At 37.9% G+C, this 24,142-nt stretch overlaps 2 protein-coding genes across 3 annotated transcripts in view; one reads left to right on the forward strand and one right to left on the reverse strand.

The window, feature by feature from the left end:
* The first annotated feature begins 111 nt into the window (after positions 1-111).
* Positions 112-3,779, forward strand: LOC133520482 (MYCBP-associated protein-like). Its single transcript, XM_061854918.1, has 2 exons — positions 112-766; positions 1,974-3,779. The coding sequence occupies exons 1-2, from the start codon at positions 267-269 to the stop codon at positions 3,220-3,222; spliced, it is 1,749 nt and encodes a 582-aa protein (XP_061710902.1). The 5' UTR covers positions 112-266; the 3' UTR covers positions 3,223-3,779.
* An 11,409-nt stretch (positions 3,780-15,188) lies between these two features.
* LOC133520483 (carbonic anhydrase 1) overlaps positions 15,189-24,142 on the reverse strand; it is a 49,896-nt gene continuing 40,942 nt past the window's right edge. For both annotated transcript variants that reach the window (XM_061854920.1, XM_061854919.1), the window contains 4 exons: positions 20,808-20,946; positions 20,021-20,217; positions 16,847-16,986; positions 15,189-15,451 (listed from right to left, as the gene is read on the reverse strand). In XM_061854920.1, the coding sequence (XP_061710904.1) occupies positions 15,326-15,451; positions 16,847-16,986; positions 20,021-20,217; positions 20,808-20,946 (602 nt within the window). In that variant the 3' untranslated portion in view covers positions 15,189-15,325. The remainder of the gene's footprint in view (positions 15,452-16,846; positions 16,987-20,020; positions 20,218-20,807; positions 20,947-24,142) is intronic.

Raw genomic sequence — 24,142 nt, forward strand, 5'->3', positions numbered from 1 at the left:
TCTGTCTAAAAGCAAAGTGTTATGTTTTATTAATAAATTTTAAAATTACAGGTACATTATATTTACTCTGATCAAATTATTTGTCATGTCAAACCTACGTGGTAAGTTTTTTTTTCAATTATCAATCCATGTTCAATCATTTTGAGTATATTTAGAGATTTAGAGATTCTAATTGTCAAAATTATATCAACACTACGTCTCAATATAAGCCGTTGTGGTGTAAATGAAATTAAATTTAAATCTACAAAATACACCAAAAGCCCAAAATGATACCAAATCAAAAGAAACATCCAAAAACATATCCGATTGACCTTGATAATGAATTACTGGTTTGGGAAAAATGGATAACAATAAGGAAGGAAGAAACAACTAAATTGGCCAAAAAAACCCGACGGCCGCCTGCCGATTTAGTTATGAATTTATACGAAAACGTCCGGCCGGACAGGGAAAGAAAAATTGCTCTCGAAGAAGCTAAAATACCACAAAAAGTTGGAGTAAGAGATAGTTTGTGGGAGCAGCCACAAAGATTGCAACAAAAATGTTACTGCGAGCCAGTTTATGAAGTTCAGAGAACACGAGCTGAAATGGGTCGTCCTCGAAAAATTGAGCATATTGACGTTCCTGCCCACATTAAAGTTACCGAACTGGGTTACGCCGGTGTACATCATAGACTACAATGTGAACATTTAGATAGTGAATATCATCAGTATAGAGAGAGGCGAGAAAAGGAATTGCAAGAAAAAATCTTGAAAATAGATCCCTTCAGGTATCTATCTAAAGTATCGCTAGCCACGAATAGCACTTTTTTCAAATTTACAAAAATTTCAAATTTATTGAAGAAGTAACTTTTAGTCGAGTGATATTTTTTATATATTCTCAGTTATCGATATTTTCGAAGAAAAAGGCGATAGTTTATTTACTTTATTTATACAATAAAATTAGCAATAATAGCAATTGCAGCACTGATCGATGAGATTGATGGATTAAAATTTCTAGCCCTTAGGTACTTAGTTGGCAGTTTATCGATGCGATTTGTTGCTAACTAAAGAGAACTATTTTATATACACATAAAGTTGGCATTATTTGTAGTAATTGTACTAAAATTTCAGAATGTTTAAGTTTTCTAAAAATCCATATGGTAAAAACTCATATAGTTTCCCCTTATTTTGCATCACTAATAATTAGGGCTCCGTGGTCACCTAATATCATTGTACAAAACCAAACTATGCCTGTACCTACTGTCGTTCAACCAATGGTTTCTCGGGTTATTGTGACGGTTGCCAAACGATTATTCTACGTAAAGTAAATCTGCGTATCAATGCTCTGCCTACTGACTACTCTTTTAAACGACTACTCTGCGTAATGAAAACCTGCCAAACGTTACTCTGCCAAAGAACCCGTCTGCGAATTGTTGTCTGCGAATTGGCAATCGGCGTTATTTTACTCGGGGAATCAATAGTGTACCCTAAGAGCATTTTCACATTGTCCGATCGGATATCGAATGTCGAAAGGAAGTTAAATGTAAAATACGTGTTTCTTTGTATTTATTTATTCATTGAATACATCATTATTCAATGTATAAATAAATATATATTAATGGCACTCTCGTGCAATTGTTTTTGTCATAGGCGCTTTCCTATAGCTGATATCGAATCGAACAATGTGAAAACGGTCTAACACTAAGTAGCTATTCAAGGGCCTCCTTCGCCATTAGCTTTTCACTTTATACACATTCTTCTACGTGGACATTTTTCTTGGTATTTTTGCCTCATAGACCTTTTGCGTAGCAGGAAACTTTTCTGCCTGCAGTATATATTTTGCGAAGTAAGCATTAAATTCTAGATTCTGGACCCATACTCCTGAAAAGACCAGCGTGTCATCTGTTATCGTTTAATTACTTAAATATTATTGTTTATTAAAGATTAAAGTACATATTAACCATCAATATGTACTTATATTTAATTTTGTTTCAGACCTGAAATTCACACTTTAATGATTAAAGGTATCAACCCACCGCCACCGCCAAAAAAGAAACCAATATTACCTGATGTAAAGGAAACTCTTGACAATAATCCTGCATGTGTTAATCTCCATGCCGTTTACGCGTTAAGAGTGAACAATACAATTTTCCTTAAAGAAGTGCCCGAGCAGAATTTAACTGATTTAAAGCAAAAACAAAAGGAGCCATGGCACGAAAATTGTACTTCCTGGACATATTACTTTAATACCCCAGTAACTAGGGCTGGCAGGGGTAAATTATATCTTCAAAATCTCGGTACTGTCACAATCAGATACTGCTGGAAAAAACTCAAAAAACCTATCCCATTTATACCTGAAGACGAAGTGCAAATGTTTTTTTTCAATAAAAATGAAGATTTACTTACACCTGGCCAAGAGAAATATGTGTTTTTCACGTTTGTATCAGAAAAACCTGGTATTTATAAAGAATATTGGGAATTAAGCTTATGCAACATTGGTTTCTTTGATACTCTTACAGATAAACTTGTGATCAATTTACTGGCAGATTCTAAAGAAGACTACATAACAACAAACATGGCAATTGCACAACTTAAATCTGAAATGGACATTAAGTCAATCCAATTTGATGCATTACAATTAATAAATGACGCTATATCAAAGGCAGTTGCTATTCAACCCGAAATATATCCTTACAAGGATTACTTTCTAGAAGCTGAAATATTTATCATGAAGAATCCGGTTTGTTTCTATCACCAAACTGAAGTAGCAAAAATGAAAGATTATTATGCGGAAATGAGAAGAGGTGAAGATTGGGATTTATCCATACGAAGTTGGAGAGAGCAGATGTTACAAAAGGAATTCGACGAAAGAATGAAATACTATGAATTACTACGGAAATCGCATAGTGATTTCTTGAAACCATGGCATGAAGGTGACGATCTTTTGAAATCCAAATACCGCGCAGTGACGCTATTACTAGTTCAGTTAGCTGATGAATTTGATTCGGAGCACGATCGCATTTTTAACCCAGCAGAAGAAGCGCAATCATTACAAGATACTACATATACGAGTATACCAAGCAGAGAATCACTCCACACAGATCAACCAAACATTGATATGATGCGCAATTTATACTACATAAAAATGTTCGAACATATAGGCGATACTATGGAGGCCTGTGCTGGTGTTCTTAGTAGTTTAGATTTAGACAGGTGGATTGAATTCGATTTATGTCGTACATAACTTATGAAAAAACGGTGATTTTTAAAGAATGGAAATCATTTTTCAAACCTGGGCTTGTTTTGTGCAATATCAAATGGAGGGCTATTAATTTTTACGGATTCATTAATTAAATTATTAGATACGTTTGTTCCATCATCGCCTTGACAGAACAGTTTATAATGGCTGAGGTGTACATTTGATTTTATATCATGAGTAAAGTCTAAGGCGTTATAAATGCATTATTTAAATTATATTCTACACAAAAAATACTATGAGTTAGTTGCAGTTACTAAGGATAAGCCTAAAGCTTATATCCATAAATATATCTTAATTTTGTTTTGTTTTTTGCACATAAATATGCTAATGAAATATGTGTGGATTTTATTATTCGTTCATTATGTTTATTTCCTGTTTTATTTTATACGATAAAAGGATTTCCTTGGAATAGTTCCAAGTATTCTAAATGATAGATAAAATAAATGAAAGCTTATTCCATTTGGTGAGTGGACAATTCACTAGACATTTGGAAGAGGGAAGTACGAGCGGTACCTATACTTATTAAATTATCGAAAAGGTTGTATTTATTTTTTCAATGTTTCCGTATGTCCAACTGCTGATTGTACAAATTTTATCAGTGTTAAATTAACCCTTTATCAGGCTAAGGGATATATATTTCCCACATGAAGCACTTCAAACATGTGTTCTTTTTTCGATGAGTAAGACTGACATTCCATTGTCATTTTTGAACTGTCAGCCTGGTAAAGGGTTAACTTAACTGAGAACCATCCTTTACCTTCGCAGTAAGTTATATTTACATCCGTTTTATGCGAGGAACGTGAGAGAATAAAATAATTAGGTTAATGACTGAAGAAATGAAATGAGATGCGATTATGAATAAGAAAAATCCCTGATACATCTATAAGTAGGTATTCTATAAAAATACTATCGGAATATACTATACATAAATTATACCTTATAAATGTCGAATGAATGGGAATTCCATATTTTTACATGCCTACCCAATTAACCATCCCGTCTTGGCTCACTCTTACTTAGCTATCTTTCTTAGAATACGAGTAGGTACCACATTTTTCGCCATCTCCATGCTCGGAAAACTTATAAAAACTCAAAAATGCGCGTGTTCCGAGAGATAAGATAGCTTAGATCGTTTTTTCGCCACCGCAAACCCCCACATAGCAAATTTCATCGAAATCGTTAGAGCCGTTTCCGAGATTCCCGAAATATACAGCGTATATTTTTGATACGAGCACATTATCAAAAGGCAGTTAGTTTAGGCTGTAATTATGACACTTTTATAGGTTTTATAAAAAACCGTACGTACGTTCCGTACTTTTTAGTATTTGTTGTTATAGCGGCAACAGAAATACATCATCTGTGAAAATTTCAACTGTCTAGCTATCACGGTTCATGAAATACAGCCCGGTGACGGACGGACGGACGGACGGACAGCGGAGTCTTAGTAATAGGGTCCCGCTTTACCCTTTGGGTACGGAACCCTAAAAATGGACGACTTTTATTTTTTCACACAAAATAATTCAGCAAGTAATGTATCACTACTTTGTTATAGCTCAAAACGTCTCATTAATGACGCGACGTCACAACTGTCACAAGTGATCATGATGCTATACATAGCGTTTGACATGTCTCTAATGCTATATGATGTACGAAATACATTGCAGCTCGAAAAAACCGTTCAGAATTGTTTTATAGCACTAAAACCTACGTCTAGTTTAAGTTTAAGGTTATATGAAAAATACACGGTGATCTTGGACACTTGGCGGATAGTCCGGCTGTTCTTCTCTCTGCAGCCCTGACCACCGGCAGCTTGGGCCCCGCTGCTGGCGGAACCCTAGGTTAGGTTTTTTATAATGTGTTTATATTTATTTTGTCTTGTTTTGTTAGTGTTTTTATATTTTAGTTTTATATTCATATTGTAAATAGCCTAACCGAAGATTTTAAATGAATAAAGAGAAAATAACAATAATAATAATTTCTTTATTTAAGACCATCAGGGATCATTGTGTTAGCAAAATAATCTTATCCAAGTGTTAGAACTATCTATATGTCGCAGGGAAAATTTAATCAAATCACCATCATCTTCCAGTTGAGACTTTATCATTCCACTTAACTTGTTTAGCGAAATGAAAAACTAGTTGACTTTTTGAGTTCGTTTTGTCTGGTTAGGGATTTTGTCAAATTCCTTAACAAATCTAGTGAAATGAAAAAGCGTGTCGCGTTTATTGGCCGATTTTGTCTTTTCACTAAACAGAGTTAGTGATTTGGTCAATATTATAGTGTACAATTATTTATTACTGCGTGCGTGTATCAAACAGCAGTTTTTCACAAACATGCTATCAAATCCGTTTGCTAACATACTCAGAATGCTGTTGGAGCTGGCCCTCACTCTGCGCACAAGGGATGAAGCTCGCTTGCGCATGGTGGTGTAGAAGCAGTCTACCCGCGCCTCGCAAACATCCCTGATGCACTACAGAATTTGGGCAGCCCAATCAGCACTCTGAAAGCGTTATTAATTTATTATATTGAACACGCGGATCGCTGTACCGTTTATGAGTATAATCAGCCCACATGTTACTTGTGTAGAAGGTTGTACAGTAAGCTCTAAAAAGGGTGAATTTTACATCTTTGGAACAGTGAGCAAAGCTGCAAGCTATCATATTAGCTCTGACGGGACAACGCTCTGCGTTCGCGTTCAATATCTACGTCGTCCTTAAGGTCAGATGTAACCATGTGTCCCAAATATTTAAATTTACCCACTATTCGTAGCTGATGGCTATTTAGTTTGACACTTGGAAACTTGGGTGTAGCTTTACCTCTGGCCTTAAAGACAACGCATTCGCTTTTGTTTACATTATACAGCAAACCATGGCTAGAAGCGTATTTCTGTATTTCTCACATAGAGAGATGAGCTTAGCCAGTCTTAAGGTTATTTGTTTTGTGCTGAAAGCCCCACTGCGTAGATACAACACACAGTATCATATACACCGTGGGCCAGTTAAGCCCGACAGATTATATTACGCATTATTTAGGTCATAAGCAAGGAGCAAAAAATGTTATACGAGTTTTGGCCAATACCCTGCACTGGAAACGTTATTTTTTTACACCTTGGTGAAAAAAAAACATTACAACGAATAAGTAAAGTTTTTTTTTATTTACAGATAGAAATAATTGCGAGTTTACTTTAAAACTTTAATGCCTGTCAGTAAGTTACTTTAGACCTTTAATATCTAAACCAAGTCACAAATTGGCAGTGTTACAGTTAATAAGCCGTTTTTCACTAAGTTATAACAGAAACAATTTTTCACAAAAATGTTGTATGACATTTTTGTCTGCAAATGCGGTCAAGAATACACCTTTAAATCTAACGGGTTTAATTGGCCCACGGTGTACATAACCTACTTACTCGAAAAATCTGTCCTCCTGGCTTTTTCAGTGGAATAAAAAATGTAATTATGTATGATTTTAACCCTCATAATTTCTTAAACAGCTTAAAAGGCCAATAGTGTAGATTCTTAAGAGTAGCAAGTTTGTCAACTTTTGCGTTATTCAAATTCAAAAGCGGCTGTTAACTCCAGAAATATGTAAAGGACCTAAAGTAAGACAAACCGAGGGTTCATCTACCTTCGTTGAATTTTCTAACAGCCGCTTTAATGTAAAAGTACCTGGGCGACCGAGCTTTGCTCGGTTATAACTATTTATTGTAATATGGTGGTGTATAGGTGATAATCTTAACTACATTTTCTTACTAAATAAAACTTGTCTGAAACAATAAAAATTTAAAATATATATATATATATAAACTTGAACATATATAAAAAAAAAACAAAAGTTAGTCACCGGGCGAGATTCGATCCCGTAATACTCGTTTCTAGCAGTCCGCGTCTTAACCCGCTGGGCCAGACGGACAGTGGCCGGCAACACGAAATTAGCGACCATATTCTGCGTCGAAAGAAAAACGGATGAAAACTCGAAAACACGCGTTTTCCCAAACACGAGACTAATCTAGATCGATTGTATACCCCTAAACACCCCCATATACCAAATTTCAGCGAAATCGTTAGAGCCGTTTTCGTGATCACAGAAATACAAGAATATATATATACAAGAATTGCTCGTTTAAAGGTATAAGATATATTCTGCGATCGATAACGTTGAGCTCTACTATTTGACAAAATAATTTAAAAGTTTAATATCACTGAAAGCTTACCCTTTTTAAATAAGAAGGTTATACGTACGCTAAACATCCATAAGTTATCTGCAATTCTGTATACTGGCCTCTGTTGTTGTCCTTTATATTTGGCGCTTAATCGTGGCAAAGCTTAGCTGGAATGATTTATTTAATGAGACCAATTAAACCAGGGATGTGGGCGTCTAGTCTTTTGGAGACAGCTTAGTAAATATAAATGTGTTGAGTCAACTATAATTTATAAGGTTAAGGTTAACTGCTGTAATCCCTAACACGCTCATGATGACTAGCTACACATTGCTATTTGAATATTTTAAGATATGACGCAATATAATTTCCCGGCCTACCGTAGGTAAACAGTAAATTGTTTCATCTCAAGTAAACAATGCTTCGTAGTCAACAAAATATATTGTATCATATTAAACTAAGCAAGTACAATTAGTCTAAAGACATCATACACAGTACGACACTAACAGATGTGGTGTTCTGATCATTTCTTCATAACATAAAGGAAAGTTTCTACGTATAATATATTAGCATATGCGTCCAAATTTATGGGATGCGCGAAGGGAACTGACGCTTATGATAAATACTTTGCCACAATATTCTATTCATCATCCATGTGGAATTATTGACCTGTCGTGTTGGGTTGTTTTGCGCTGGGATATTTCCGGCATATGACGAACGCAAGGGAAATTAACGAAATTAGGCTTTAAAGTTATAATAATAGAAGTTAGGGTGACCGCTTTTATGAAACGCCAATAGAAATAAATATTTTTACGTCATAATTCGTCATACCTTAAAAACGAATCTCAGCAAAACAGATAAAAGTTTGGCTAATTTAAGAGCCCTTAATCCTTGGAGCGTTCTCCGATTTCACGAAATAACGCTCGATAGATGGCGTTGGCGCTCGGTACGCGAGCGCCGGCAACGCGACGCGCGTTTCAATGCAGACTAGAATAATCTTGATAGTTTTCAATATAATTTCAAGCAACATTAATTTTAGTGTCATATGATATCATATGGGCACTCTTTATTTTATTGTATATGCACAGTAGTTTTTTTTTTAATGTACACTACTACTAAGTGTACAGACTACAGAGTGTACTATAACCCTTGCTCTTTATTCTGTCTCTTTCACACCAATGGAAAATGAAGAAGTTACTAAATGACTGCAGGTATAAATAAAGTATATTAGTGCGATAGAGAGACAGATAGTGTTTCGTTGTCGTATCGTAAACGATTGGCATGTTGGCCACACACTTGCTTAGTGCCTAGCTAAAATACCAATCGTTTGCGTATATTAGTGCGATAGAGAGAGAGTAGTGTTTCGTTGTCGTATCGTAAACGATTGGCATGTTGGCTACGCACCCGTGATACCTAGCCAAGAAGCCAATCGATTGCGCATATTAGTGCGATAGAGAGACAGATAGTGTTTCCTTGTCATATCGTAAACGTTTGGCATGTTGGCTACGCACCCATGCTGCCCAGCCAAGATGCCAATCGTTTGTGCATATTAGTACGAGAGAGAGACAGATAGTGTTTCGTTGTCGTATCGAGTGGCATGGTGGCTACGCACCCATGCTGCGTAGTCAAGATGCCAATCGTTTGCGCACATTAGTGCTATAGAGTTTCAGTGTTATTTGAAATCACGTTAGGGTTTGTATTATTATTTTTGACCCGAATGAAGTCCATCCAGGTTCTTATGATGGAGTCAGGAGTTGGTCACCAGAACTCCTAATCTATTCATTATAATTCCATCGTGCTTGGGCTCAAAAGATTTGCCCTGACGAACACCATCGATCTAGATGAGGTCCAGGGTCTCATGACGGAGTCAGGAGTTGGTCACCAGAACTCCCCAGAACTCCTAATCTACTCATCATAACTCCATCGAGTTTGGGCTCAATAGATTTACCCTGATGAGCACCATCAATCTAGATGAAGTCCAGGGTCTCATGATGGAGTCAGGAGTAGGTCACTAGAACTCCTAATCTACTCATTATAATTCCATCGTATTCGAGCTCAATAAATTTGCCCTGACGAGTACCATCGATCTAAATGAAGTCCAGGGTCTCATGATGGAGTCAGGAGTTGGTCACCAGAACTCCTAATCTACTCATTATAATTCCATCGTGTTTGGGCTCAAAAGATTTGCCCTGACGAGTACCATCGATCTAGATGAAGTCCAGGGTCTCATGATGGAGTCAGGAGTTGGTCACCATAATTCCTAATCTACTCATCATAACTCCATCGTGTTTGGGCTCAATAGATTTGCCCTCACGAGCACCATCAATCTAGATGATGTTCAGGGTCTCATGATGGAGTCAGGAGTTGGTCACTAGAACTCCTAATCTACTCATTATAATTCCATCGTGTTTGGGCTCAAAAGATTTGCCCTGACGAGTACCATCGATCTAGATGAAGTCCAGGGTCTCACGATGGAGTCAGGAGTTGGTCACCAGAACTCCTAATCTACTCATTATAATTCCATCGTGTTTGGGCTCATAAGATTTGCCCTGACAAGTACCATCGATCTAGATGAAGTCCAGGGTCTCATGATGGAGTCAGAAGTTGGTCACCATAATTCTTAATCTACTCATCATAACTCCATCGTGTTTGGGCTCAATAGATTTGCCCTCACGAGCACCATCAATCTAGATGATGTTCAGGGTCTCATGATGGAGTCAGGAGTTGGTCACTAGAACTCTTAATCTACTCATTATAATTCCATCGTGTTTGGGCTCAAAAGATTTGCCCTGACGAGTACCATCGATCTAGATGAAGTCCAGGGTCGCATGATGGAGTCAGGAGTTGGTCACCATAATTCCTAATCTACTCATCATAACTCCTTCGTGTATGGGCTCAATAGATTTGCCCTCACGAGCACCATCAATCTAGATGATGTTCAGGGTCTCATGATGGAGTCAGGAGTTGGTCACTAGAACTCCTAATCTACTCATTATAATTCCATCGTGTTTGGGCTCAAAAGATTTGCCCTGACGAGTACCATCGATCTAGATGAAGTCCAGGGTCTCATGATGGAGTCAGGAGTTGGTCACCAGAACTCGTAATCTATTTATCATAACTCCATCGTGTTTGGGCTCAATAGATTTACTCCGACAAGCACCATCAAATTACCATTATGATGAATAGATTAGGAGTTCTGGTGACCAACTACTGAGTCCATCATGAGACCCTCGACTTAATCTAGATCGATGGTGCTCGTCAGGGCAAATCTTTTGAGCCCAAACACGTTGGAATTATAATGAGTAGATTAGGAGTTCTAGTGACCAACTCCTGACTCCATCATGAGACCCTAAACTTTATCTAGATTGATGATGCTCGTCAGGGCAAATCTATTGAGCCCAAACACGATGAGGTTATGATGAGTAGTTTAGGAGTTCTGGTGACCAACTTCTGACTCCATCATGAGACCCTGGACCTCATCTAGATCGATGGTGTTCATCAGGGCAAATCTATTGAGCCCAAACACGATGGAGTTATGATGAGTAGATTAGGAGTTCTGGTGACCAACTCCTGACTCCATCATGAGACCCTGGACCTCATCTAGATCGATGATGCTCGTCAGGGCAAATCTATTGAGCCCGAACACGATGAGGTTATGATGAGTAGATTAGGAGTTCTGGTGACCAACTCCTGACTCCATCATGAGACCCTGGGCCTCATCTAGATCGATGGTGTTCATCAGGGCAAATCTATTGAGCCCAAACACGATGGAGTTATGATGAGTAGATTAGGAGTTCTGGTAACCAGCTCCTGACTCCATCATGAGACCCTGGACCTCATCTAGATTGATGGTGCTCGTCAGGGCAACTCTATTGAACCCAAACACGATGGAGTTATGATGAGTAGATTAGGAGTTCTGGTGACCAGCTCCTGACTCCATCATGAGACCCTGGACCTCATCTAGATTGAAGGTGCTCGTCAGAGCAACTCTATTGAGCCCAAACACGATGGAGTTATTAGTAGAGTAGGAGTTCTGGTGACCAACTCCTGACTCCATCATGAGACCCTGGACCTCATCTAGATCGATGGTGCTCATCAGGGCAAATCTTTTGAGCCCAAACACGTTGGAATTATAATGAGTAGATTAGGAGTTCTAGTGACCAACTCCTGACTCCATCATGAGACCCTGGACTTTATCTAGATTGATGATGCTCGTCAGGGCAAATCTATTGAGCCCGAACACGATGAGGTTATGATGAGTAGTTTAGGAGTTCTGGTGACCAACTCCTGACTCCATCATGAGACCCTGGGCCTCATCTAGATCGATGGTGTTCATCAGGGCAAATCTATTGAGCCCAAACACGATGGAGTTATGATGAGTAGATTAGGAGTTCTGGTGACCAGCTCCTGACTCCATCATGAGACCCTGGACCTCATCTAGATTGATGGTGCTCGTCAGGGCAACTCTATTGAACCCAAACACGATGGAGTTATGATGAGTAGATTAGGAGTTCTGGTGACTAACTCCTGACTCCATCATGAGACCCTGGACCTCATCTAGATCGATGGTGCTCATCAGGGCAAATCTTTTGAGCCCAAACACGTTGGAATTATAATGAGTAGATTAGGAGTTCTAGTGACCAACTCCTGACTCCATCATGAGACCCTGGACTTTATCTAGATTGATGATGCTCGTCAGGGCAAATCTATTGAGCCCGAACACGATGAGGTTATGATGAGTAGATTAGGAGTTCTGGTGACCAACTCCTGACTCCATCATGAGACCCTGGGCCTCATCTAGATCGATGGTGTTCATCAGGGCAAATCTATTGAGCCCAAACACGATGGAGTTATGATGAGTAGATTAGGAGTTCTGGTAACCAGTTCCTGACTCCATCATGAGACCCTGGACCTCATCTAGATTGATGGTGCTCGTCAGGGCAACTCTATTGAACCCAAACACGATGGAGTTATGATGAGTAGATTAGGAGTTCTGGTGACCAACTCCTGACTCCATCATGAGACCCTGGACCTCATCTAGATCGATGGTGCTCATCAGGGCAAATCTTTTGAGCCCAAACACGTTGGAATTATAATGAGTAGATTAGGAGTTCTAGTGACCAACTCCTGACTCCATCATGAGACCCTGGACTTTATCTAGATTGATGATGCTCGTCAGGGCAAATCTATTGAGCCCGAACACGATGAGGTTATGATGAGTAGTTTAGGAGTTCTGGTGACCAACTCCTGACTCCATCATGAGACCCTGGGCCTCATCTAGATCGATGGTGTTCATCAGGGCAAATCTATTGAGCCCAAACACGATGGAGTTATGATGAGTAGATTAGGAGTTCTGGTGACCAGCTCCTGACTCCATCATGAGACCCTGGACCTCATCTAGATTGATGGTGCTCGTCAGGGCAACTCTATTGAACCCAAACACGATGGAGTTATGATGAGTAGATTAGGAGTTCTGGTGACCAGCTCCTGACTCCATCATGAGACCCTGGACCTCATCTAGATTGAAGGTGCTCATCAGGGCAACTCTGTTGAGCCCAAACACGATGGAATTATAATGAGTAGATTAGGAGTTCTAGTGACCAACTCCTGACTCCATCATGAGACCCTGGACCTCATCTAGATCGATGGTGTTCGTCAGGGCAAATCTTTTGAGCCCAAACATGATGGGATTATAATTAGTAGATTAGGAGTTCTGGTGACCAACTCCTGACTCCATCATGAGAACTTGGACTTCATCCGGGTCAAAAATAATAATGCAAACCCTAACGTAATTTCAAGTGAAAATGCGTTTTTCAGAAAATCGCAGCCAAATAACACTAGACCTTACTCATAGTGTTGTGTTCCTGCCGGTGAGTAAGGTTGCCAGAGCTCAACGAGGGGCGGGAGGGGGTTAGGGTCGGCAACGCGCATGTAACTCCTCTGGAGTTGCAGGCGTACATATGCGGGCCGTATGCTTGTTTGCCACCGACTTAGTATTAAAAAAAAAGTAACACTGAAAATCCATCAATAAGCGAGTCTGTTAGGCATACTGTAAAAAATGAACTTTTATTAAGATTTTCTAATCGCAGTATATAGCACTTCTCGGAACTCCGTAGCTGATTACGATCGCAACGAATGCCTGACAATCGAACACAGGTCCGTCCTCTAAGCGCGCTCCGCGCGGACTGAGAGCGGGGCGTCGCTGCTGCGTGATTTATACGTGTTTTAAAAAAATATAAATTTACGGCAATGTAGGTCCCATAGTTACGATTTTTTTTTTATAGGTTAACATAAAGTTACAGTTTGCTATAATATTATTTTTAAAGCAAAATATGCGTACAATTTGCGGAAATAAAATATAATAAAACCCTGTTTTCGCCAAAAAAAATGAAGAAAACTCGGAAGGTATTTTATCAGTTTTTTCAAATGAATCTTCGATTGTTAATCATTCCAGCCCCTCGTACGAGATATGTTGAATCAAATTGTAGTCATTCATGTACCAAATGATTCTTGTTTATAGCAAAATTGAGAACCGAAACGCCACATCTCACTGCAAAATTTGGAAAAGACTCCTAAAAAACCTCATTAAAAAAGAGGTTTAAAAGAGAAAATGAAAATTTGAACTGTTGGAGCCCCTAGTTTAGGAAACGTTTATTTAAGTACGTTATCAGTTTTTGAATAAATACTAATAGTTACGTCGTAATCTTGAATGAAAAAGGAAGCATTTTACAAAATACGCTCGTCTGTAGGAATAAGGACTCTTAAAACTCTTGTTGTACTTGTAATATATTTTTTTAATAATTTATTTTACCTACATATTTTACTGAACTCTTCTGTTGTTTTTGAAAAGATCTGTTTTACTGAAATTTTACTTTTGATAAGGATCTTCTTTCTTTCATTATCTATTCTTAAAGTTCTATTGTCTATGAAAGTACGTATTGTTTAGCTTTTGAATACTTGAGAACTTGATTTCGAATTATCGTTTTCTATCAATGGAAGCTGTAGGTATTATTTAGAAATTTGACAATATTGAATCAAACATTAATTGCCAAAAGCTGGAATAATTCTGATGAAAGTTCTTAGTAAAGCCAGTTATTTTACGGTTGTAGTTATTCTGAATTATCTTTGTTTACGTATTTTACCGCAGTAATGAGTTGCAAAGTAATTCTCATGGTGTTATTGTAGAGAAAGGCCAGTATGTTCCTCAGATGATGGTCTGGAATTAATTAAATTACATTTAACCTTTTCGCCGCCATCAATAATAATATAAGTAATAAAGTGTCATCAAACGCCATGTCAAAAACTGCACGTAGATAGGGAGCGCGCATGAACTGTAGGAGGCAGCACAGGAGCCGTCAGATTTTTGGCGCGAGGCGTAAATGTGATGTTTATTGTTCCGATATAGCCCACAAGATGGCAGAACCTACTATGCACAAGAACGTGACGTGTAAATGTACATGTTTATGGTTCCTATTCAGGCCACAAGATGACAGACCCTCCAACGCGCACGGTCCCTATAACCCGTATAACATGTATCAAGTCGTGGCGTGTGGGGCACGAAATGTACTGACTTTATAGTTCAAGGCAATGGCGGCGAAAAGGTTAAGTTTTTGTTTCATAGCGCTGACCCCGCTTTATTAATCTGTACAAAAGAAGTCACCGGAAAATACGCGCGTTATTAAGTCCTTTCTTGTGTTGTAGGTACTTAGTTAAAAAACTACGCGGCCTCGTGTTTTATTGTGGATTTAGGAAAAACTATACGTCTGGTCATAGTTTAATACTTATACGATTTAAATGCCTTCAGCCATAAAGTTTAATAATTGTTTAAAATGTCTGATCGTAAGTGGCTAGGTATTCAACTAGAAAAACTTTAGATTCCGTAAGTTTCGAGAAAAACAGCCATTTTATCGTTTAGTATATATCAATCTTATTTTATAGCTTCGCCTTGAATTGCTTGACGTATATGACGGAGTGGCCGGGAGGGTGGCGTTGCGTCGGCCGCACGTTCCTCTCGATGGGCTTGCTGTCCAGCCCTTCCAACTGTCGGAGAAGGCCCAACTGCAAAACAATAGTTCTGTTATTAGTTTTATGTTTAAAACCAGTTAGTAAGAAAGGTTATGGCGCGCTACGCAGCGTAGCACTTGGTGGTTGGCGAAATGGTAAAAAAATCGATATAGCTTTTGTACAAAAAAATTAACTAACTATATTTTTCGTAAAAGAAGAGACTCGTGCTATGTTAAAAAAAACCTGGTAAAATTTTTAGACAGGTATACAGTCAAGTACAAAAATATGTATCGAAAGAATCGTCTCATAAATATAGTACTACGCTCTTATTACACTGGAATAAGATGCTATGGGACATATTTTTGAGTAAGATTTGTACACCCATATTTTTACACTTGACTGTACGTGGAACCGGTATTTTAACATTTCTTGGTAAATCTGCTATCATCAGGACACAACCGTTCTGTTCATTTGTTTAGATCTCAATTCGTGCAGTTCCGCAAAAAAAACTTTTTATAAGTGAAGCGAAAACTGAAGAGTTCCTTAGCCAGAAAATGAAGAAAGCGAGATTTAATTCTTCAGAAGCTTTAATTTATTTCACTTGGCGTTTATAACTATTTTAATAGTATACTATCAAGAATATTTTGCCTTACACAACCAAATCAATCGTTGGCAAATACGCTGTTATTGATTTCAAATATTCCAGACCTCTTTAGGCAAGTTCAAAGATGTTTGCTAAGGATGAAAGGCTAGAACTGACGTGATTAAGCCTAAATGTTATACAACGGCGGTATATTAATAGTCTAGATTTTCTGAAAAAGAATTTTAAATTCTCATGCATAAGAAAATATTAATATTTACTTCACAAGTTTTTACCAAAGTCAAGATACCTATATGCCAGATTAACCTTTTCAACGCTTTTTCCCTCGCATCAAAATGTGGCATACACGCCAATATGTCAACTACTGAGAAACGAATTTAAACTTTATCTGTCAACAGTAAAATTGCTTTGACAGCGTCTGCCATGACCTCTTTAGTGGTCGTTGGCGTGGTAGGCACGACAGCACACGACCACTTTAGTGGCTCTTGGTGTTCAAAAGGTTAAGTTTTAAAGAACCGCGCACAGACGACCTGACCTTTCAGAGCCGATAACTAGATCGTATTTCAATCACAAGTGCCTCCATTTTTCTTACTCGATTATCGCGAGACGAGCCAATATTTCAATTTTATAGTGATAGCCAGGCCCTGAGGTCAATTCGAATTTACATTCGCGCGTATTTTGCTTGTAGCGAGGTAAAGGAAGAAGGAAGTATGTAAGTAAAGGAGGGTACGCGAGGTAGGAATGATAACAAAATGACATAATTTTTATGTCAGAATGTAGGTACGTTCGAATTGGCCGCCTTGTCGTCCCCGTTTAAGGAGACCCGTAACCTGTGTGTGTGGTAATACCTGTTCTGTACCAATTTCCACAGGTTTCTGATAAATGATCCATGTAACACACTCAGTGTACGGGGGCGTGGTTAACGACCCTTTGTAGGTAACGTAGCTGCCCTCACGCAGGTCGTCACGCTCCATCCAGGACAGTGACTCTGTAACAAAGAGAGGATATTTCGGATATTAGCTTTAAATAAATCTACATTTGCATAATAAGTAAAATGTTGTATTTGACGAATTATAAAGTTATTGTTATCATTATATAGAATAAAAATAAATATTCATTATCACATGGGACTATCTTACTCACATATACCTAGCCCCACAGTAAGGCTCGTCACATCTATATTATCATTAGGCATTCGTAGTGCATTCGACTCGCGTTTATTTATTTGTGTGAGCCAACGTGCAATTTACGAGTTTTTACAAATATCAAATCAATGAAATGTGTTTATCTGAATGCAGCCTAGATCTCAGTAGGTACTTTTCCTAACATTCATTTAAACTTTTGACAATTAGCTACTGAAAGCTTACCTTTACCATTTAAAAGTCATCGTTAAAGGTTGCTGAAACAAGTCGAGTTACTGAACTTAACGAGGTATATCTTAAATTAAATTATAATTTAAAGTTGATCAAGACCCTTTCCATTTTTGAGCGACTTGTGAGACTGGTTAATCATTAATGGATAGTTTAGTGACAGGCAATAATTGTAGGACTTATTAACGTCGGTTGTGGGACGTAGACCTTACTCCACCTGGTGGAGTAAATAATACCAACGAAGCTGGTTAGATTATCCTTCATTGAGGCAAAGAGAATTTGAAATAGAGGTGGATTGTAAAAGAAAATTTTGTGGCCACAGTAAATTTATTACCATCTTTCGACTCATGATTAAAACTTTTAGACTACCATTTGACTTCGATCCTTATTCTTTCATTGATATGTGTTAAATTTGTTAAATATCAAAAAGTGGCGCTATCTTACCGGGCATAACCCAAAGGTTGTGGCGCCATTGCTTGAAACGTTGCCGCCATTACTTTGGCCTTCGATTTATTAGATGGCGCCACTTTCTGATATTTAACAAATTTAACACATATCTGTGAAAAAAATAAGGATCAAAGTCAAATTGCGTTCTAAAAGTTTTAATCATGTGTCGAAAGATGGCAATAAATTTACTGTGGCTACAAAGTTTTCTGTGTCAATCAACCTTTGTTTCAAGTAGGGTTGTTTCCAATTTTTTGAAACGCTTGTAATAGTTTAGTCATAGTTTACGGTTTGACACATAACTATGTACACACGTAACACTAACGCCCCCCGTTGTTTGTTCTCAGCCATTTAGGTGGTGGGCAAGCTGTTTATGCGTGTATGTGGGTTTCTAACCAACTAATAAAATATGTTTTCTGCAATAATTGAGTTATTATATTAAATCATAAAGTATTCATTATCCATTAGCATTTCTATGATGTTCATTTTTAGTGAAGATATCGAAGCTTCAATTAATTGCCCACCACCAAAATGGCTACATCTTGAGTATTAAATTATGTACTGAGAACAGACAACGGGGGGCCTACCGCGAAAACTGAAAATCGCATATTGCAGGGATCTTTCTCTTTTACTCTTACTAAGACGTAATTAGGGTGACAGAGAAAAATGCCCGCAATTGACGAACTTCGATTTTCGCGGTTATACCCCAGTGTCAACCGAGAGTTGTGACGTCATCAGAATCTTCATTGTCGTTTCGTCTTGGCTCACGTGGCGTTATTATACGTCACGTGAGATCGACGTAGAAAGATATTTTAAATTCAATATTTACAAAAATATGCTTATTAGAGGTCTACTAAAGGTAGTTTAACATATTAATACTAAAGGTAGTATAACCTGCGCGGTGACTCGGACTGCCCGGAACTGGTAGAGAGGCTAGTGAGGTTCTTTGTTCCTGATTTAAAAAAGATAACCCTCAGACCGCGAGTGCGGCCTCTGTTAGCAGTGCCAACGGCACGCACGGTGGCGCATAGAAACTCGTCCATCCCTCGTGCCCTGACCCTGCTTAATGCGCTCCTAGTTTCAGCACCCGAATGTGACCTGCTTGCGGGGCGATGGGCGGATATGTGTGAGGAATGCTTGAGATTTTGTGAGATGATGGATAAAAGGGAATCTAGTGTTTTAAGTGTTTTAATTTAATCATAGTTTTACATACTTATAGTATGGAATTGTCATTTCACAGTGTATTAGTTTTAATCTGTAATTCTGTGTAAATATTAAATAAATAATAATAATAAATAATATTCTTATAATCCGTAAGAATTTATTGGGATACAATTCTGCCCTAAGATTTGTAGATGGAAACAACCCTATTCTCTTTGATTGAGGGAAATGCAGGGTTTTTATTACTAGTCACTACACGTGTGTGATATTTAACGTTATCAGTATATTTACTATAGATATTGATTGTTAGTAGTATCTATACCCATAACATTCAATACCCATTGTAAATATACTGTACACATATTTGAAATGTAATCTGATATCCTATGTTTATAAATCAAATGTATTTTTTATTTATCTAAATACCACATGATATGAGCAAAACGTCACATACTACAAATACAAAACATGTAGCATTTTCTTTTGATTCAGATATATTATAACACACACTTAGTCAGATATATTATGACATTGGATATGAAACATCCGCATTGACAATTTTATCATTCTTTTCAATCATTTTTGATCCTCGATGAGGTTATCGAACTTATGGTTGGGAACGTCAAAAGTACCAATGATCTCGCTTTTGAAATTCCTCAACAAGATTGTCAAACTTTCGTTTGGGAGACTCGGGAGCCTGCTGCTTCTTCCCTCTTGAGACAGAGTGTGTGTTATACATTTTTACAGGCTTTTATTTAAATTGGACCAGGCTTTTATTTAACATATTTATGCATATGTATGTATGCAAATTTACATAATGTCATAGTTTACATAAATTGGATGACAACGCAATATTCAGGAAGCGCAACAAGACAGGAAGTGGCCATGGGAACTCTGTGATAAAACAACGCAAAATAATTTGTTTGGGGGTGTAGAATTGTGTCGATGAATATTAGTTGCATGTAGAAAGAAAAACACAATCAGCTATAAAAGCTTGTACCAAAAATGACTTTTTCCAAAAACTTATATGTATGATCTAAAACGTACCCGCAGTGACTCGAACAGCTTGATCTCGCTTCTGAATCGCCTCCAAACCCTCTACAAGCTTGTCAAATTTTGGGTTCGGGGCGTCTACAACCTCCAAAAGAAAACCAACCACTGCCAAGCCATCAGCGTGGCCTACCGCCACTTCCATTGACTCGTATTTACTGTTGTAGTGGACAAAGTGGCATTCTGCGGCGTATCTGAAAGTTATAACAGGATTTTTTATAGATTTTCAAAAAGTAAGTTTAGAGTTTACATGCTACTAAATAGGGCGGAATTCAGACTAAACATTCGTTTTAAAATGTATCATAACTTGGAACTGTTTACGAGTTAACTAAGAGATTATCGACGTACGAACTGTCGTATTAAATTCATATCGCAAACATATGTAAATGCCATGTCCACGGGGACATGATATTTAGTTTAGGCGGCTACTTAGTCCTATAAGGTAAAGAAAAGGCGTTGATAGATGTGTTACCACAGAAAAAGCCATTGGAAACAGAGTTACACTTTTTTTTTTTTAATTAAATCCTGCGTTTGCACAGCAGTGTAGCAGGCACACGTAAAGGCAGGTAGCAAAAAACCCAAATAACCATTAGCTAATTTTGGGAGACGATTTTAACGAAACAGGGCGTTATGAAACACTCTGCCAACTGACGCAGTGGACAATTTAAATCGTTTTTCGTCATAGAAAGCTGGCCTTTTTTTAACAAAAGAGAATTTTGTATTTAGGCGTATTGAAACAAAGAGCATTTGATTCGCTAGACTGGTAAATATGGATTTTACTTACCCATGTCCATCTAAAACGTGTTCGCAGCCGGTGAAGTCATCAACAGACCAGTGGAAGTGCATTTGTTCGAAGATGTACTCGCCCATTAGGGGCCCGCCGCTTAGTCGTGGTCGAGTGTTTGTTTCGAGTGTAAAATAAGCTAAAAAAATTCATTTATTAAGACAAACAGACCTAAAGCATATAGGATCGTATTCTGTAAAGCTAAAGATGGTCGGTCGTTTTATCATTTGTCACCATGCCTGTCACGTTCGAACAAGTATGTAAACGCGAAAGTGACGGGCATAGTAACAAGTGGTAAAATGGAACCATGCTGCCACCGCCGTAATGGGTCGAAATTATAAATTTATTATCTAGCATATATATACATATACGCCATATAAAAATGACCTGTCATAGGGGACCATATCATTCAACGTGAGAAGTATAGTCAGTTCAGGATCAGGAGTGACCCTGCCTATGAAACTGACGGTCCTGGATTCAAGGGCATTTATTTGTGTGATGAGTACGAATATTTGCACCGGGGTCATGGGTGTTTTCTTTGTATTTAAGTAGTATAGTAGTATGTATTTATATATTTTTTTGAACTTATGTTATTAGTTTAATTTTGTTAGGTACATTGCTTCACAAAATAAAATTACAAAATAAATATCTATAGCATAATGTATATATATTGTGTAAATTGTTGTCTAAGTATCCACAATACAAGCCTTATTGATCTTCCAACACAACAATATCCTATAAATAACAATATCCTATAAATAAATATGAATAAATAATAAATAAATATTATGTAAACAGTAAGCTCAATAAGGATTGTGTTGTGGGTATTTAGACAACGATAAATATAGTATATAAATATTTTTATAAAAATTTAAATACATACAAAAAACAGCCATAACTCAAGAACAAATATTCGTGCTCACCACACAAATAACGCCCTTACCAATATTTGAACCCGGGGCCATCGGCTTCATAGCCAGGGTCACTATTACCCACTAGGCCAGACCAGTCGTCATGATACCTATAATATAGTTATTTATTAAATATATTGTTAAATATATTGTTAAATATACCTATAAGGGGTAAATCTATTTTTTTGGTGACCGAAGAGCTAGCAGAACAGCTTCCTCGTACAACGTATCAGTATTGCAATACAATAAGGAAATGCCGCCAGCATCCTTGATACAATGCCTCAAGGCCGTTATAGTAATCCTCTGTGTATCAATATCCATAATGTATATTGGTATTGTAAATAAAAACTTGTTTTTATTTTTAATAAGTAGATTTAAAAAGAATGTAAATGTTATTCCGCCAAACACTGTCTATGGATATTTAGTTTTAAAAATTATGTGTGATAGGCCACCTCATTGTTTCATATTTGTCTATTGCAAAACTTATCTAGTGACCTATGTACTTATTAAATTCGAGCGGAAGTTGTAATTGGCTTCTTCCTATAAATTATATAACTAAAATAATCTTCTACATTTACATCGCTGGTAAGTAGGAACTAACATGACGCCATTTGTCTCCAAATCCCCAGTATTAAAACAATCCAAAGTGCTCTCTAATCCTCATTGTTTACGCGGCAATCACCTTAGGTGTATTTCTAAATGGCGTACATATAATAAACATTTTGCTTTGTGTTATTTCAGTTTAGGAACGCCGCCATTTAAATTATAACTTGATTTGGCCTGAACAACATTACTTACAATGTTTTGCTAAAACACTGTAACCATAAAGACTGCACCGTTGTAGTGCAAGTAAAGAAACTCTTGTTAAAAATTTTACTTTCACTTACTTATACCGAGACAGAAGATGTTTTAGCTAAAATACCTACTTTAAGTTTAGTTTTCATACCGTGCAGGAATGTATTTTTTTTCTTACTATAATTACTTCATTTTAAGTTTGTTATCTTAATACTTACTTTATTGTGTAACTTAGTTCAATAATTTTAACTGTAACTGGTTCCCCGCGATACAGGCGTAGCCTAGTGCGGAGACTCCTGACGTATTCTGTTATGTGTTTTATTGATAATAACATTTATTCTTATTCTTATTTATATCTAAGGACGAACCTTACGGGCAATAACGCAGCGGCTTACGTGAGCGAATAACTCGCGAACGCTAAGCGGCGCGGCGCGGCACGGGTGAATTCAATCCTTTGATACCTATGGAAGTGTCCTACGTGGGCGATCTCGTTTTGAACGCGAATGCCGTTGGGCCGCCGCGCCGCGTCGCATTCCCGATTTATTCGCTCACGTAAGCCGCTGCGTTAGAATGGTTCTAGTGCAGCGTTGTTATTCATGAATTCGAGCCAAACGTACAGTCTAACGCGACTAGTTGCGACCAATCGCGCGCGTGATGTGAACTCATCAACCAACCGCGTTGTGGCGTTAGACTGCATTGGCTCGTATTCATGTTCGTGACACCGCTGTACTGGCCCCATTCTTATTGCCCGTAAGGCTCGTCCTTAGATATATATAAGAATAAGAATAAATGTTATTATCAATAAAACATAATAGAATATGTAAACGGTGTGGTGACGGCGTCTTAGAATAGCACCACCCCATCTCGTCCCGTGGGTGTCGTAAAAGGCGACTAAGGGAAACCGACGTATGGGCAGCAGCGTTCGTCGAGTAGTGTTATCAACATCTACTGCGGTCCTAATTCGCACAACCAACCTAAAATATCAAAACATTAAATATTTCGCAACACAAAAAACAAATCTCAACCACCAACTCCAAGGCCCATGGCCGCCCGTACTCAATGCGGGGACCATGGGTCCATCAAAGCCCAATCACTAAAACAACGCCGGGTCTCTAAACTGAGCATCACCATTGCTTCTTGACTGATGGTGATGCCGGACCCGGCATCGCTTAAATCAAAACAGCCTTTCGAAATGTCACCGCGGACACAGGGTCGCCCGTATCATTAGCGAGGGCCCTGTGTCTTCAATCGACACTATAAAACCTTATAAAAAAAAAATATGTAAACGAGATCGCCCACGTAGGACACTTCCATAGCTATCAAAGTATTGAATTCACCCGCGTCGCGCCGCTTCGCGATCGCGAGTTATTCGCTCACGTAAGCCGCTGCGTTATTGCCTGTAAGGCTCGCCCTCAGATATAAATATAAGAATAAATGTTATTATCAATAAAACACATAACAGAATACGTCAGGAGTCTCCGCACTAGGCTACGCCTGTATCGCGGGGAACCAGTTACAGTTAAAATTATTGTACTAAGTTACACAATAAAGTAAGTATTGAGATAACGAACTTAAAATGAAGTAATTACAGTAAGAAAAAAAGTAAACAAACAAATTTGTACATATTCA

The sequence above is a fragment of the Cydia pomonella genome, chromosome 8, assembly GCF_033807575.1.
Source record: "Cydia pomonella isolate Wapato2018A chromosome 8, ilCydPomo1, whole genome shotgun sequence".
NCBI classification, from domain to species: Eukaryota; Metazoa; Arthropoda; class Insecta; order Lepidoptera; family Tortricidae; genus Cydia; species Cydia pomonella.

Excerpts from the sequence above, each read along its gene's own strand:
- LOC133520482 (XM_061854918.1), top strand. The coding sequence starts at position 267 with ATGATACCAAATCAAAAGAAACATCCAAAAACATATCCGATTGACCTT. Across the intron at positions 767-1,973 it reads TTGAAAATAGATCCCTTCAG|ACCTGAAATTCACACTTTAA; the intron begins GTATCTATCTAA and ends ATTTTGTTTCAG.